This window comes from Dendronephthya gigantea, unplaced genomic scaffold, assembly GCF_004324835.1.
Source record: "Dendronephthya gigantea isolate DGI-Jeju-01 unplaced genomic scaffold, DenGig_1.0 000051F, whole genome shotgun sequence".
Lineage (NCBI taxonomy): Eukaryota > Metazoa > Cnidaria > Anthozoa > Malacalcyonacea > Nephtheidae > Dendronephthya > Dendronephthya gigantea.
The window spans coordinates 817,011-833,290 of NW_021163061.1; the positions used below are offsets into that span (position 1 = coordinate 817,011).

General features: G+C 36.5%; 2 protein-coding genes across 2 annotated transcripts; both read left to right on the top strand.

The window, feature by feature from the left end:
• Positions 1-1,291: 1,291 nt before the first annotated feature.
• Positions 1,292-7,671, top strand: LOC114528800 (acetyl-coenzyme A synthetase, cytoplasmic-like). Its single transcript, XM_028550516.1, has 18 exons — positions 1,292-1,545; positions 1,997-2,088; positions 2,394-2,497; positions 2,572-2,644; positions 2,739-2,814; positions 3,089-3,158; positions 3,379-3,494; positions 3,742-3,816; positions 4,281-4,398; positions 4,978-5,111; positions 5,225-5,357; positions 5,956-6,012; positions 6,250-6,330; positions 6,477-6,585; positions 6,759-6,898; positions 7,083-7,142; positions 7,226-7,271; positions 7,370-7,671. The coding sequence occupies exons 1-18, from the start codon at positions 1,304-1,306 to the stop codon at positions 7,579-7,581; spliced, it is 1,938 nt and encodes a 645-aa protein (XP_028406317.1). The 5' UTR covers positions 1,292-1,303; the 3' UTR covers positions 7,582-7,671.
• Positions 7,672-8,523: 852 nt separating this feature from the next.
• Positions 8,524-15,726, top strand: LOC114528798 (acetyl-coenzyme A synthetase, cytoplasmic-like). Its single transcript, XM_028550514.1, has 19 exons — positions 8,524-8,688; positions 9,945-10,250; positions 10,413-10,504; positions 10,629-10,732; positions 10,886-10,958; positions 11,103-11,178; positions 11,344-11,437; positions 11,727-11,842; positions 12,041-12,115; positions 12,289-12,406; positions 12,790-12,920; positions 13,063-13,201; positions 13,440-13,496; positions 13,590-13,670; positions 13,869-13,977; positions 14,055-14,194; positions 14,428-14,487; positions 14,577-14,622; positions 14,715-15,726. Exons 1-19 carry the CDS (start codon positions 8,600-8,602, stop codon positions 14,936-14,938), a joined length of 2,130 nt encoding a protein of 709 aa, XP_028406315.1. The 5' UTR covers positions 8,524-8,599; the 3' UTR covers positions 14,939-15,726.
• Positions 15,727-16,280: the final 554 nt, after the last annotated feature.

A 16,280-nucleotide genomic window follows, 5' to 3' on the forward strand; every position in this document is an offset into this window, starting at 1 on the left:
AATCAAAATCTGGAGGGGGGGGAGAAGGGTGGTGATGCTCGGTATTTAGAGGTCAATTATATTATAGTTCACCGCTCCCACTGGGTTTCGATGCGTCCACCCAGGGTCCACCTGAAGCACCCCTGCGCGCTCATTTTCACGGCCACCGATCTCTATATCGTAGCTGAATATGCAAGTTTATATGTTTATATGTGTTCTTTATATAACCTTTATGTTTTCCAAAAAAGAACCTGGGTACGAGGCACCTGTTTTGGAAACCACATTTTACAAATTCTTCGAATTATGGCGCTGTTGGACAAAATCACAAAATAAACGCCCAACTTTGATATTGAAATATGGCTCATGATCATCAATCAGTTTTCATTATTGCCGCTCTAGACGAATGTGGGTTAGTTTGACTTTGATCTTATCATTTCATTATATTTATATTATGTATACTATACTTTTATAGTGCTCTCAATATAGCGGTTTACGAGATAAGTTTATTAAGTTACGGACTTGCATACCGATACAGTAATAATCCCTTTCTTAGAACAATGTTTCAATTATTATAGACTATAGTCTATAGAGGCTATTGTACTAGTTCAATTCCTATGCATAAAGGACTTATAGTCTCGTCCTTCCCTATGGTCGACGGACGCATGATTCCAGCCTCAGTTTTTTTAAGAACGATGCTTTCTTTTGATATTTTAAAAGAGTACTCTACGTCATATGGTCGTCTTAAGTCGCCTAACACCGGACTTGAGGAATTTTAGCCCCAAACTACAATGAATTCAGGTGTTATTTATGTAAATTGAGACATCGTCGCATTGCAAAGACAGATATAAAAGCCTTGAATTGACTTGCTCCAAGTAATATTGAGACGTTAACAAATTAACGTGAGTTACGTGACAGGTCACAATTCATTTATGAGTGTAAAGTGGTTTAATGGCCGAAATATATTAAAAGCGAACGCTTTGTTTACATTTGTCTTACTTTCAGCATCATTTGTTGTACCTGTAGTCAAGTTCAATTTTTCTAGAGTATTCTCTATTGATTTAATATTTTATTTAGCGACTTCTCCGCACGCCAAATCGATATTTTTATTTAGAAAACGATGCTTCCCGGTAAATTTAGCGCTACCCTGCGTCTTATCGTTGCCTTGAGACTTTGAGTCGCATAAAATTGCATTTGGCCTTGTCTTAAACAAAAACATTGTTGTCATGTTTTATTTATATTATGCTTTATTTGAAACAGCGAAGAAAATGGGTCCCGCGTCATTCTGCCCCACATCATGTTCACTGCAAACGCTCATGTCAAAAGCATGGAGCGATACAAGGAAATTTACAAACAATCTGTGGATGATCCTAAAGCCTTTTGGAAAGAGATTGCAAAGCAATACTTCTGGCATAAACATCCAACCACAATCCTGTCCTTCAACTTCAACCCAGAAAGTGGACCTATTTTTATCAAGTGGATGGAAGGAGCTCAAACTAATATTTGTTATAATGTCTTGGATAGGATTGTAAATGAAAAAAATGGTGAAAATACTGTTGCATTTTACTGGTGAGTATTTTACAGGCAGGTATTTTTCATTGTAGCTGTTACAGTATTGAGATGCAATGAATGTATATACAAGGTGTATGTATAGAAAATAATTTCATTGGGAAATAAGCCATTGTGGTCATGTTGATTTTCCCTGACAATACAAAACTTAACCAAGCCACTCTTAATTGGATTCTTTTGAATTCAAACATCGACAGTTGTTACATTATGTGATTTATGTAAAATTGCTGACCATCAGTCCACTATGTACTTCATGATATATACTCTTCAACTAAAGGGTCAAATCACCTGGTATTACATGAACTTTATGCCTATAATGAACCAGTAATTGCTATTATAAAATAACATGTATATAACCCGTGTTCTAATTAGTTGAAGCCCGTGTTCGGATCAGGCCATCCAAACACGGAAACCATTAAGTAATTGTATAATGAACATGTATTTTTTTCAGGGAAGGTAATCTTCCTGGTGATAATAAAGCAATCAGATATGGAGAACTATTGTTGGAAGTTTGTAAGTTTGCAAATGTTTTGAAGAAAAGAGGTTAGTGGTATTTTGGCTGTGGCTTATGTATTAATTAGCAATTTATCCATACATGATGGTCTTTGATTTATTTCCACTCATGCTAAATTTGATAGATTTAGCTATATATGCTTGGCAAACGTGCATTGCCAAAAATCTAGGGTTAGGATGATTTTGAGTTCTATAGCCTAGCTATATATGGCTTACTGCATGTACTTCATAGTAGAAGGCACAGGTGATTATGAGTGGCAATTCATAAAGAGTATGCATACCACTGAAATATTTTATACATATGTGTGCATTTAATGCTTTTTGCACATGTTCAGGTATTAGAAAGGGTGACAGAGTTGTCATTTATCTTCCTATGATCATTGAGCTGGTGGTTGCCATGCTGGCTTGCGCTAGGATTGGAGCTGTTCACTCCATTGTGGTAAGTAGTAATCTTTTCAATCAATAAATTTTACAGCACTTTTATATGTTTTTCTCTCTTTATTTAATATTTAGTTCACTAGGCTTTCATATGAAGCTTTAGCAAAGCGTTTAGTGGACTTGCAGTGCTCCCTGCTGATAACAGCAGGTAGGTCATATATTATATATAATAGCCAATGTTGTTTGGCAATATGAAAAATGAAAAGTACATTGCTAGCTAAAGAATTGAATACATCTTGCAGATGGTTACTACCGTGGTACCGACCTGTGGGAACTAAAATCAAATGCTGACGAAGCCATGGCTATTAGTGAACGAAAGTAAGCAAGATAACTTAGCTACGACATGCCTATCCAACCAGAAATAAGCTTCGCAGATGAAATTCATAAAATAACCTAATAGTTTCACACTTTACAGAACACTATTAAACATTACATTCTTGCAATGATGAAGTACCTCAAAAATAGTCTGCCATTTGTTTTTACAGTATAAGTTTGCGACCCAATATGGTTGACTTCGCAAGGGGTTTACATTAATTAACAATTTACCATAGAATACAATTCTGACATGTCAAGTTTTTCTTCTCTATAACAGGGGACATCATGTGCCACTCAATATCGTATTAAAACATTTACACACACCAAACCATCCCTGCAATATCCAGGTAAGTCCCTAATATTCACACAATGTCTATGATTACTCTATCTCAGTCATATTCAGTACAGAATGTTTGTTGTAAAAAACATCTGCATTGTCCTTTTTTAAATTGTAAATTAGAACCTATTGGGGTTAATACTTTAATTCTGTTTCCTACTTGGTCTGTTTCCTAGAATTGCATGAGAATTACAGGTCCACATAAATATGATATTTTTTGTTGATTTTAGATCAATTGGAATGACAGGGTGGATGTTTGGTGGCACGATGAGATGAGGACAGCTGAGACGACTTGTGAACCAGAATGGATGGATGCTGAAGATCCTTTGTTTATTCTCTACACCAGGTATGAATGATACAAAGTTAACTAGATGGAAAAAAATATCATGCAGCCAAGATATGATGATTATGGGCAAATTGCAGAACATTTTTGATAAAAGTCAAAAACTGAACATAAATACATCCACATAAATATATACATCTTGTAAGATTAACATTCTGGTTCAGTAAAGAATGCAAGATACATAGTGTGGTATTTCATCTTTATCAAACCAATTTTCCTTTATTTCGAATTTTTATCGGACTGCATTTAGTGGTACAACTGGCAAGCCAAAAGGTGTTGTTCATACAACAGCTGGTTACATGCTGTATACTGCAACAACGTTCAAGTAAGTTCTATGTGCATGATCACCAGATATCAGTCTTCATGTTTTTGGATATATAATTGATAAAATTTAGTATTAGAAAATAAGAGAATAAGACAATTTAACTTGATCATTAATCCTAATTGATGAAGGAAAAAATAAAAAGTTGGACTATACTCTATAGTTTCTGTTGGTTTTGTGTGATAAAAAAACCTTTTGTAAATCGCAAAGCGTCCTTACGGACATGTCGCAGCTCTCGGAAGCTTTCGTGCAATTGGATAAATCAGGATAATGCTTTTCTATGCTTTCTAAAGAACGAAGCTATGCTATTGGTTGAAACAGAAATGTATTGTAAAGTTCAGCCAATGAAAATCATTCTTGCGAGAAGCTGCGACACTACCCCGTCCTTACACCGCACGTCGGTCCAAATTGTCACATGGTATTCGTTTTTCCTACCCTTAGAACTAGCGCTAATCGATATGTTTCAGGTATGTTTTTGATTATCATCCTGGTGAGGTGTACTGGTGTACGGCTGATATTGGTTGGATCACTGGCCATAGTTACATCACCTACGGTCCAATGGCAAATGGTGCCACTTGTGTCATAGTTAGTATGAACGTACTTTCTCTAAATGCTTGCCTAATGATGTGCTATCGTCACCCTGCTTGTTGTTCGGATCGAACATATTCGCAGTTTACAGGTTTTTAATAAGGAATTGGGTTGGTAATTGGGTAAGTTCCAATATAACCAGGGAGCAGCGTTGCAGCGTCTTCAAACAACTTAGCATCAAATGTGGTATAACAACTGCCTAAAATAGACAAAACACTTCTCGACGTTTCGACCTGAGGACCTTCGTCAGAAGAGTCATAGTAACTCTCCTGACGAAGGCCCTCAGGTCGAAACGTCGAGAAGTGTTTTGTCTATTTAGGCAGTTGTTATACCACATTTGATGCTAAGTTGGTAATTGGATAGTTAAAGCTATTACCAGACCCCCTGAAAAACAGCCTAATTCAAACTGGTTTCTGCCAACTCGTATGAACATATCATGAGATGAAATGTATATATTATGCTACTCTGGGTCATTGCAATGTTCATTTCATATATAGCCCTACACCTTATGTGTTTTTAGCACTGTAAATTACTTGTCATGAGATATCGTTGCTTAGGAGAAAAATATTCTTTTAGTTCGAAGGAGCACCAACTTATCCTGATCCCAGCAGAATGTGGGAAATATGTCAGAGACTAGGGGTTGCCAAATTTTACACAGCACCAACTGCCATCAAATCACTGATGACATATGGGGAAGAAGCCGTGGAGGGGTGAGGATTTTCGAAGAAATGAATTGCGTTAAGAACGAAGACTGGTGTATCTATGATTATATTTCCCCAGAAATTTATTCACTCGCTGATTAGTTCTAAACTATTATTATCAGATACAATCTTGAACTTTTGAAAGTTCTTGGCTCAGTTGGTGAACCAATCAACCCGGAAACCTGGTGGTGGTTTCGTGATGTTGTTGGCAATGAACAAAGCTCTGTGGTTGATACATACTGGCAGACAGAAACGGTATGGATTGAAATTTAGGCTATCACAAACAATATATCTTAATCTGTTGTTTCAGTGCTGGTTAACGATAACACCCCAAATATGCATGGTTTTCTGATTTAAATAATGTATTTATTACATGGTTGCTTTCATGTTATACAGTTATTATTAGAGAGCTTTAGATTTGACTACGGCTCCCGCTACCGCTACGAGATTCGTCACATGGACGTGATATTCGTGATACTTCGTACTGAGGCCACACACTCGTAGCCGTCGCTCATCTGACTACGGCATTTTAAGGAAACTTCGTAGTCCTCACTACGTGATTTAAAAAGTAATAAAAGTTTACATTTTCTCGTTTTTTCCAGAAAATAATTTGAGAGAACTGTTTTTCGTGACCGTGGCCTTTGATTATGTGTATTTTTCGAAATAGTTGGCGTAAAATTTCCGAAATATTTGACAGGATAAACTTGCATTTATTATTGTGTTTGCAGAGGTTTATCATGCCAGTACGAGGTGGCGTATGCATACAACGTTTGTTTCGCGCCACAGTGACGAATCTCGTAGCCGTAGCAAGAGCCGTAGTCAAATCTGAAGCTCTCTATATATTATCTTTCAGGGTGGACACGTGATCACGCCTCTGCCTGGCGCTACTCCGATGAAACCTGGGTCAGCGGTATGTTCCACTCTTAGTATACCAATTATGCCGATTGCTTTGTCACATGATGGTATTCTGAGGTTTAATCGGTGCATTTAATTAGATAACAGCATCGTAAGATATGGAGAATAATACATGCGTTCACTCGTTCGATATCATTCTCAACACTCGAAATAAATTATATATTATTATATAATATAAATCTGTTTTTATTAAAAGTTTATTCATTATAAATTTCAATTATTTCTCTATTAGACTTTCCCGTTTTTTGGAATCGTTCCAGCAATTGTTAACGAACGCGGGGAAGTGTTAGAAGGGGATTGTAAAGGAGTTCTGGTATTAAATTTTTTGTAAACTAATTCATAAACTGATATTGAACTAAGTTGTGTGTTCGGTAAATAATTTCTTACCTAAAAATGCAATAGTTAGTAACCTATTTTCCAACATCGGTTGTAAAATATCTCTATTCTTTTTTTGTTCAGGTTTTCAAAGAACCCTGGCCTGGTATGCTACGAACGCTTTATGGTGACCACGATCGCTTTGAAAAAGATTACTTCAAGAAATTCCCAGGATATTATTACACTGGAGATGGTACTGTGACACTTACCACAACTTTCAATTGTAATGGTATACGAGATACGAGATACGAGATACGAGAGTATTTTATACGAGATGTGATATTTTATCCAATGATATACGAGAGTAATATTTTATCCATTCATACAAACTGATTATACCACTGGATTATACGCATTGTATTTCAGTGTGCGAACGAGACAAAGATGGATATTATTGGATAGTGGGTCGCGCGGATGACTGCATAAATGTCTCAGGTCATTTGCTCAGCACGGCTGAAATTGAGAACGCGTTGGTCAAACATGTGGCTGTTTCTGGAGCCGCTGTGGTAAACATCAGTCCTTCCTTGCGTTTCCTTGATTTAGCGATATAGTTTTGGGAAATTTTTCTTGTTGAAGCGAAGAAAACTTTGTGCTTTCGAAGACATATCGCCTGCCTGTGTTTCTTATAATCTCTTTCGACACACTTTATAGACACTTGAGTAATATGTTTTTATCCCGCTAATTCTCTAGGTTGGTTATCAACATAGAATTAAAGGAAATGGTATATTCTGTTATACAACGTTGACGAAGGTATTGTTTAAAGCAATTTATGACATTGAATATCCTAGTGTTTGCAGTAAAAGTTTATATTCAAGTTTCTCAATTTTCGGCAGGGATACAAGTTTTCAGACGAACTGGTTGAAGAACTAAAAGCAAAAGGTGGTGTTTTTACCCCATAATTTAAAAATACCCCCTTCTCGTAGCCCCCTTTATTCTTCTCGTAGTGAGACTGAATTAAATCTATCTTTCTTTTATAGTTCAGGAAAAGATTGGAGCCTTCGCAACACCAGATGTGATACAATTCGCCCCAGCCCTTCCTAAGACTCTCACGGGTAAGATCATGCGCCGTATTCTACGAGAGCTGGCTAACGGCAAAGAAAAATTTGACGATCTGCCCGCGACTCTTGCAAATCCTGAGATTGTTGACGAATTGCTGAAATATAGACCGACGAATATACCAGGGATGTGAGTCATTCAGTGACAAAGGAAAGGTTCTCACCGCGTTTAAGCTAAACGGGCTTGATACAACCGGCCCCAGCAGGATAACTTCCTTCACGAGACGCAAAATTATTTAATATATTTATGGTTTAAAACTATTTAAAGTCTATGCAGAGATACGCAAAATATTGAATCGGTCAAATAATAACGAGGTTTTAACTTTGACTACCCTGCCAACTCTGTAGCACGTTAAAACGTATCCTAATCCACTATCGTCGTTCACTCTTTGAAATCATATAAGTTGTGTAAATCACTGGAAACAGACTTCAGCCGTTCGGGAAAAGTGCACAGAGTTGTAATGTTTATTATATATATACAAGTTTGCCACTGCGTTGCAGTTTATTAAGAACATTAATATTTATCACAACACCGCTGTAGTTTTAAACATGTAATCACAATTTGGAACGTGTAAAAATGACAAATATAATAAGTAGTAACATTTTATATGCGTTAATCCGGCTTTTTACTGTTGCCTTGCGCTTCTGTTTCAGTGTTTCAGTTTTGAGTGGTTGAAGTGATCAGGAATGATGACACCAAGTTTATTACTAAAGAAAAATCATGGGAAACAAAAAGAGAACTAGTGTGGTTGTAATTGAAAACTGTCTTTGCCATTTGAGAGATGAATTTACCAGGAAACAAGTTGCGTTTTGTAAATGCAAAGAAAGGATTTGTCGATGGTTCCCACGGTCCAATTTTACGGACCGAAAACTTATTTCCAGTTTCTTGGGTACAAAGTCACTTTTGATGGATTTTTTATAGTTTGTTGACTTGCAATGTTATGGGCAGAAATTACTGATGATGATAACGCAAAATATTATATAGTCGGGCGTGCGCACCGCAGGGCGCAGACGGTACTTTAACTGAACAAAACCTGGTTAAAAACAGGGCAAAGTCCGCGAAAGTGAAACCACAGCTGACACCAAAGATGGCGTTGGAGAACAGAGAATTTCTACGAGTTTGATTTAGCTAGTTGTTCCCGTAATTGAAATATGGGTGATCAAGCGGGATCCATGCAGACGAGTGAGAAAGAAGATAGTTTTTTTCCGTCTTACGCTACCCCATCACTGGACGTATTCGGGTTAGTTTCGATATTTTTTTTATCTTTTGTTAACTAGATTTATTATTTACACTTCATGAGCATGCTTGCTTTTATTCTTAATAGCTTTTCATGTGAAAGTTATTCATGCCTATACAGTGATCCTGGTGTGGGGCGAACCAGGCGCGATCCCCTTTTTCAAGTTTTGTTTTTATTTCAATATCTGCGACGTTTGTGCTGCATGTAATTTTATGCAACATCGTCATATTTTGTAGCATATTTTGTAGCTTCATTAGTTCATTAATCTAACTAAATAAACCAAACAAAGACATATATAAAAGGTTTTAATGCTGCTCCAACGATGATAAGCTTGTAAGACTCCTGGTGACAGGTCACAGTATCTTAAATACTTGTGTTTCAGGTTGAAAAGGTCTTTATTAAGTATGTTTCATATGTAAACAAACTCATTGTTTACTTTTGCGCTGCTAAACATTTCAATATAAGTGTTCCGTCTACATATCACATTATCACTATTTTGGATCGCTAAACTTTATATAGATTAAGGCAATAATGTGCACACGGTAACGTTTTCGAGCGTTTTCACATTCGTTTTCATCCCAAAACTGTTTCAAGCATCGTCAATTTACAATAGAAGTTGACGCTAGTTTAGCATATTGAGGATATTTTCCCTCGGATTGTGTGGACAAAACAATATTAAATATAGACAAAAACGATATTGAAAACGCTCGAAAACGACTCTCGTGTGCACATAGCCTAATAGATTTGAACTGGAGATATACTCGGATCTAGTTCAACTTTGGATTGAGAAATACAAAAGAAGTAAAATTGCGTTTTATAATAATTGCCTGTTATTAGATAGAGTAAATTAATACATCTTGCATCAGTTGCATGGTTCACACTACGCAGCACAGTAATTAGTAAAGTATTTTGTATCATCTCCACTAAAATATATCTATGATGACAGGATGAAAACTTAGATTTGTTATTTGTATTAGATTTGCAGCATTCCAAACCAAATTTTGAGTTTGCACAGAGTTTGGCTGGGCTATTACGAATATCCTTGCTAGCAAATTCGAAATTTGCAATATCCATTTGTGCAAATACATCCATCTGTTTTGCAAATTAATGCCAAACTCGATTTTTAATTTGTGCAGTGTGATACAAACATCAAAATTTCAAAATATCTTTACATGTGCAGACTTTCATCAAAAAGATTGACTCATTTGACTGACATCTTGATATTTATCTTTTCTGATAATGTTTTTCTTTGAACACAGCAAAACGTTTTACCATGTCATCCTACCACATGCTGATGTCCGTGCAGAGGCCCATATCAAAAGCATGGAGGAATACCAGCAAATGTACGAGCGCTCTGTGAAAGATCCTGAAGGCTTTTGGGGAGAGTTTGCACAGCAGTTCCACTGGCGTAAACCTCCAACTACCTTCCTGTCTTTCAACTTTGACATTCAAAATGGACCTATTTTCATCAAGTGGATGGAAGGAGCTCAAACCAATGTTTGTTATAATATCTTGGATAGGATTGTAAAAGAAAAAAATAGTGAAAATACTGTTGCATTTTACTGGTTAGTATATTTTACCGGCAGTTGCAGAATATAAACTCATATTGACATAAAATTCTATTTTTCATCTTTGCTGTAACGAGACGAGAAAATAAAGGCTAACCAATGAATGCAATTTGCTGCCTGATAGCAATTAATTGTTCTAAAACTTTGCATTTTTACCAGGGAAGGTGATCATCCAGACAAACATATTGCAATCACATACGGACAGTTGCTGGTGGAAGTTTGTAAGTTTGCAAATGTTCTCAAGTCAAAAGGTTTGTGATATTGTAGTACTTTGTTTAAGTCATGGTTCAGCAAACAAATATAGGCAGCATGTTAGTTAAATATGACACAAGTATATTATATGCATATTCAAACCATTGTTTTTATCTTGTTCAGGGGTTAAAAAGGGTGACAGAGTTGTCATTTATCTTCCTATGATCATTGAGCTGATAGTTGCCATGTTGGCTTGCGCAAGAATTGGAGCTGTTCATTCAGTTGTGGTAAAAAATTCTTTTCTTTCATAATAATTTTCAGCATATAGTGGCATTAAGAAAGCATGTACACAAATTAATTCAGGTAACTAATAAATGCTAATAGAAAAGTTTATTATTTACAAATATTTTAATATGAATCCTGTGTTAATATTTATCAAGTTTGCAGGGTTTTCACCTCAAGCCTTAGCACACCGTTTAATGCACTCAAAATGTTCACTGCTGATTACAGCAGGTATGGTATGCTAGCTCTTGAACTAAAGTTATGCTGTTAATGGTCAATGGTCAAGCTGGTAAAACAGTCTGGCAATGGTGATATATTAATATATACAAACTAGCTGGACATATTGCTAGCTAATGAAGTTAATGTATCTTTTAGATGGTTATTACCGTGATGGAAACCGGTTGGAACTAAAGCCAACTGCTGATAAAGCCTTGGCTATTTGTGAACAAAAGTAAGCAAAGGTGCTCTCGTATTTACTAGATTTTGTTAAGCTTTAATCGAATTATCATTGCAGCAAGATTTTGCAACAAAAAACCCTGTGATCACAATTCACAACCAGAAATTTCTAATTAACATAGAAATTGCCGTGAATCAAGTTGTGTTTTTTTCCATATAGGGGACAATCAGTGCCTGTCAGTATCGTAGTAAGACATTTACAACATTTACTATCATCTGATAGAAATGGAAATTCTGAATGTCCAAGTATTCCTGTATGTCCTTTATTGCAGTTATTAATCACGTAAATCACTAAATCTAATACAACCCAGGTTCACTTGCAAGCTTTTTTAATTCTGAACAAGAATATGCAGTCAATGCTAAAGTTCTGTCACCCAGGTCATATATAATTATATATATATATATACAATTTTTAACCTGTGAGGATATCATTGTGCAAGCCAATCAAAAGTATAAAAACATGCAAGTTAAGATGTCAGCAAGTCAAGAGGTTAATGTTAACATTCAAGCATATCTGTAGAAATAATATATTTTTATTTTCAGATCAATTGGAATGACAGGGTGGATGTGTGCTGGCACGATGAGATGAGGACAGCTGAGACGACTTGTGAACCAGAATGGATGGACGCTGAAGATCCTTTGTTCATTCTTTATACTAGGCATGTCCATATTCCTATTTAGCAGCTGACCCAAGATATTAAATTATATAGTTAACCAAGTGTAAAAAGAAATACGAAAACAGACAAAAACGAAACAGACTCTACCTAAATAAATCTATTGAAAAAGAGACTAACCAAACTGTTTGAATTTTTTCATCAATCCAAAAATTAATAGGAGAGGTTTTTATTTTGATTTAGTGGTTCAACTGGCGATCCAAAAGGTGTTGTTCATACCACAGCTGGTTACATGCTTTATACTGCAGTAACATTCAAGTAAGTTCTGTGTGCATGACGTACACAACAAGGTAATAATATTAAATGTTTTCAAAGTTTAGTATTAATTACTAGTGTGAAATTGATTTGAGAGATCTATAGATAATTTCCCTCATTGGAAATCAGGAAATGGAAATATAGCTTACTCCACGGGTAAAATTCTTTCCTTCCAGGTATGTTTTTGATTATCATCCTGGTGACGTGTTCTGGTGTACAGCTGATATTGGTTGGATGACTGGCCATAGTTACGTCACCTACGGTCCAATGGCAAACGGTGCCACCTGTGTCATAGTAAGTATATTCAAGGACGTGGTTTCCTCAGATGTTTGTGTTGATTGTGATCTAACCTGAATCTCAGGCCAGAGGTATAATATAGTGCTCAGTGCTGGTTGATATTGTAATTTCACCTTGCGTGATGAAAGTTTAAAAAGTCTGTTTTTTTCTTTTAGTAAGACTATAACGGAAAGATTAGCCCTGCTACATCTTTAGAAAGAGCAGTTTAGAGCAGAAATTTCTACCTTAAAAAACCCTCTTAAAATCAACTTGAAGTTTTTTTTATAAATTTACATGTACTACTACAGAGGAGAACCGCTAGATGAAACTGAGAGGTCCAGAAGGACCCTGTTATAAGTTGGCTGTTTAGTAAGTAAAACCCCCTGTCTTTCATATTTCAGTTCGAAGGAGCACCAGCGTATCCTCATCCTAGTAGGATGTGGGAAATATGTAGGAAATATAAGGTTTCCAAATTTTACACAGCGCCGACTGGCGTCAGGTCGCTTATGAGCAAGAGGGAAGACGTGAAAAAGTAAGAAATATTGTCTGAGAACTGAACGTATAATGATTTGCGTTAAAAATCAAGACTAGTGTTATTATATTGATTAGATTTCTGAGGAAATCTACCCAGACGTCCCTGGGTAGCTCTATATCATTGTATATTGAACTTGTAGTATTGGGCCTAATCCTGAATTAATGAAAGTCATTGGTTTGGCCGGCGAGCCAATCAACCCTAAAGCTTGGGAGTGGTATCGTAATTCCGTTGGCAACGAACAAAGTTCCGTAGTTGATACGTACTGGCAGACGGAAACGGTATTGCGCTATTTAACGTAAAAACCTCGTGTAGTTTCAGTTCAAGCATAATGCTAGACCAGGAATACCTTTTTCAGTGCGAATCATCGACTCGCGTATCTGGGTTGCCAGATTACTGAAAAAAGAAGCCAAACATTGTTGTAGTCGCATTTTTTTGATACACCCCGTATATGATGACATAAACATTGCAAAAAAATAAATTGGTTATTGTCATCAATCGGGTTATGTGATGTTTTAGGGTGGACACGTGATCACACCTCTTCCTGGTGTCACTCCAATGAAACCTGGGTCAGCGGTATGTCTCGCCGTTTTCTTCGTCACGTGATCGTATTCTGACATTTGGTTTGATAACAACTCCGTTATAATATTCAATTATTTTTTCGATTAGACTTTCCCGTTTTTTGGCATCGTTCCAGCAATCGTTGACAAGCATGGAGTGGAGTTAAAAGGGGAGTGCAAAGGAGTTCTGGTAGGACTTTGCTAAAATTTTATGTTTAAACAGATAGGAAACTCTTATATAACTAAGTAAGTTCGTTACGAGTATGGAAGTCACTGGGATTTTGAACCCCTTAACAGACGTTGAAACTGTATCATTTTTTTTATTCGTAAATGCAATATATTTATTTATAGAAATTTTGCAACTTATCTTTTTTTGCTTTTTGTTAAGGTGTTAAAACAGCCCTGGCCTGGAATGCTGAGAACACTCTATGATGATCACGATCGCTTTGAATCCGTCTACTTTAAGGATTTTCCAGGATATTATTACACTGGAGATGGTACTGTGGCACGAATATTATTGATACAGGATGGTTTAGTCACCTTTCCACCGCACTTATAACCCGTTTTATTTCAGAATGCAGACGGGACAAAGGTAAATACTACTGGATAGTGGGTCGTGTAGATGACTGCCTTAAGGTCTCAGGTCATTTGCTGAGTTCGGCTGAAATTGAGAGCGCGTTGGTTGACCATGACGCCGTTTCTGAGGCCGCTGCGGTAAATATCACTCCTCTTTGTGTTTCCTTGCTTTAGCCTATTTTATGATTGTTTATTATATTCGACACTCTATGCCTGTGGTTCAAGGAAAGTCTAGCAGGAGAGCAACCCTCGGGGCACAGGAAACAGGTCACACAGACCTAATGCAAATGCAGGGATTTGCAATTAAAAGATGTATTTCTTCTCGACGTTCCCAGAGAAGTGTGTTGTTATATTGTGTTGGAATTCTGTAGGTTGGGTATCAACATAATGTCAAAGGAGTTGGTGTATACTGTTATACAACTTTAAACGAGGTATTCTTCAGTGCAATTTGTGACATTTGCTATGTATACATGACATGTCTGCGTGGCGTAGTTGTAGCTTAAAGTTTCTTGTGTTTCAGGGCTGTGAATTTTCAAACGAGTTGGTCGAACAGCTAAAAGATAGAGGTGGTGTTTTACCCATTATTTAGTGAAATTATCTTTCACTATTCATCTTGTAGTCAGACTAAATTAAGGTCTGTTTTTTTCGTTTATTGTAGTTCGGGAAAAGATTGGAAAAATCGCAACACCAGATGTGATACAATTTGCCTCAGCCCTTCCTAAGACCCTCACGGGTAAGATCATGCGCCGTATTCTACGAGAGCTGGCTAACGGCAAAGAAAATTTTGACGATATGCCCGAGACTCTCGCAAATCCTGAGATTGTTGGCGTACTGCTGTCACAAAGACCGAAGAATATACCTGGGATGACAAATGGTCAATGACAAAGAAAAACGGTCTGTAAGAAATCGTCACCTGAAGAACGACCTAAAAAATGACTCAAACATATTTATTAGATTAAAACCTATGCAGAGATGCACAAAAAATAGGGTTTTTTGCTGAAATAATAGCAATAATATAACGCTAGCCTTAAGACAGTTAAAACAGGAAAACAATCAACGAGTTTTTTATACCTGCATGCATGATTCTCCAGTTTAATTATCCTGCCTGCCCCCCGTATTCACCAAGTCCTAAAATTGTTAGAGGTTTTTTCGCTTTATTCATGACATGATATAGTTTTACGGGATCGTTTAACTCATATACGCATACATGAATTGCCATGTAAACTGTTACAGGGGTCATCCTAACAAAAATTTCCTGAGAACTGCCCATTCTATAGCTACTTCAAGATTTGCTAACATGTGTTGTTGGCACGAGAGCACGAACCCTCCTCTGGGTTGTAAATGATAGCTGCTCTGCAGAGAATTTTTGAAATTTGAGCTCTTCCAATGTGGTCTTAGAACTCCAATTAGAACTGGCCATTTTGGAAAATGGGAGGCCTTAGTAAACTATAATGGGTTTTAGAATATGCGCGATATAAATGTGAAATATTATTACTTTTACCGCTAGTAAACTATAATGGGTTTTGGAATATGCGCAATATAAATGTGAAATATTATTATTACCGCTAGTAAACTATAATGGGTTTTAGAATGTGCGCAATATAAATGTGAAATATTATTATTACCGCTAGTAAACTATAATGGGTTTTAGAATGTGCGCAATATAAATGTGAAATATTATTATTAATAACGTAATGGAAAATATAGATTTTATGTGATTTGCAAGTGAAAAGAATTATTGTTTCATCTTAAGGTGTGTTCACACGATCCAATTTTGTTCGATTCAATCCACTTCTGATACAAACGTTTTAAGGTAAATGTGACATAAAGAAATTTTCAACACTCAACGCAGCAATGTTTCCAAACAGGTTTACGCGTCGAATACAGTATATATGAGCATGCAGAAATTGTTTCAGAAACAAGTTGAAAGTTTATGAACTGTTTTTAATCCACACAACACAAATTTTTGCGTATGGTTGCGTTGCGATCGGTTGGTGTTGAAAATTGGTAGGTGTAACATCGCCTTTATAGTCGAATTGCAATGCATATGGGTAGCAAATCAACTAAAGCTAACGCAGTTTTGTTACAATACTGTAGAAGCGAATTGGATGCGACAAAATTGATCAATCGACTTTCAAGTTGTAGCAGGGTGCTAATTAGAAAATGTGACTCAAGAGTAAATTTTGCCGATCACTTTGTCAAAGTATCGCCAAATTAGTCGGCG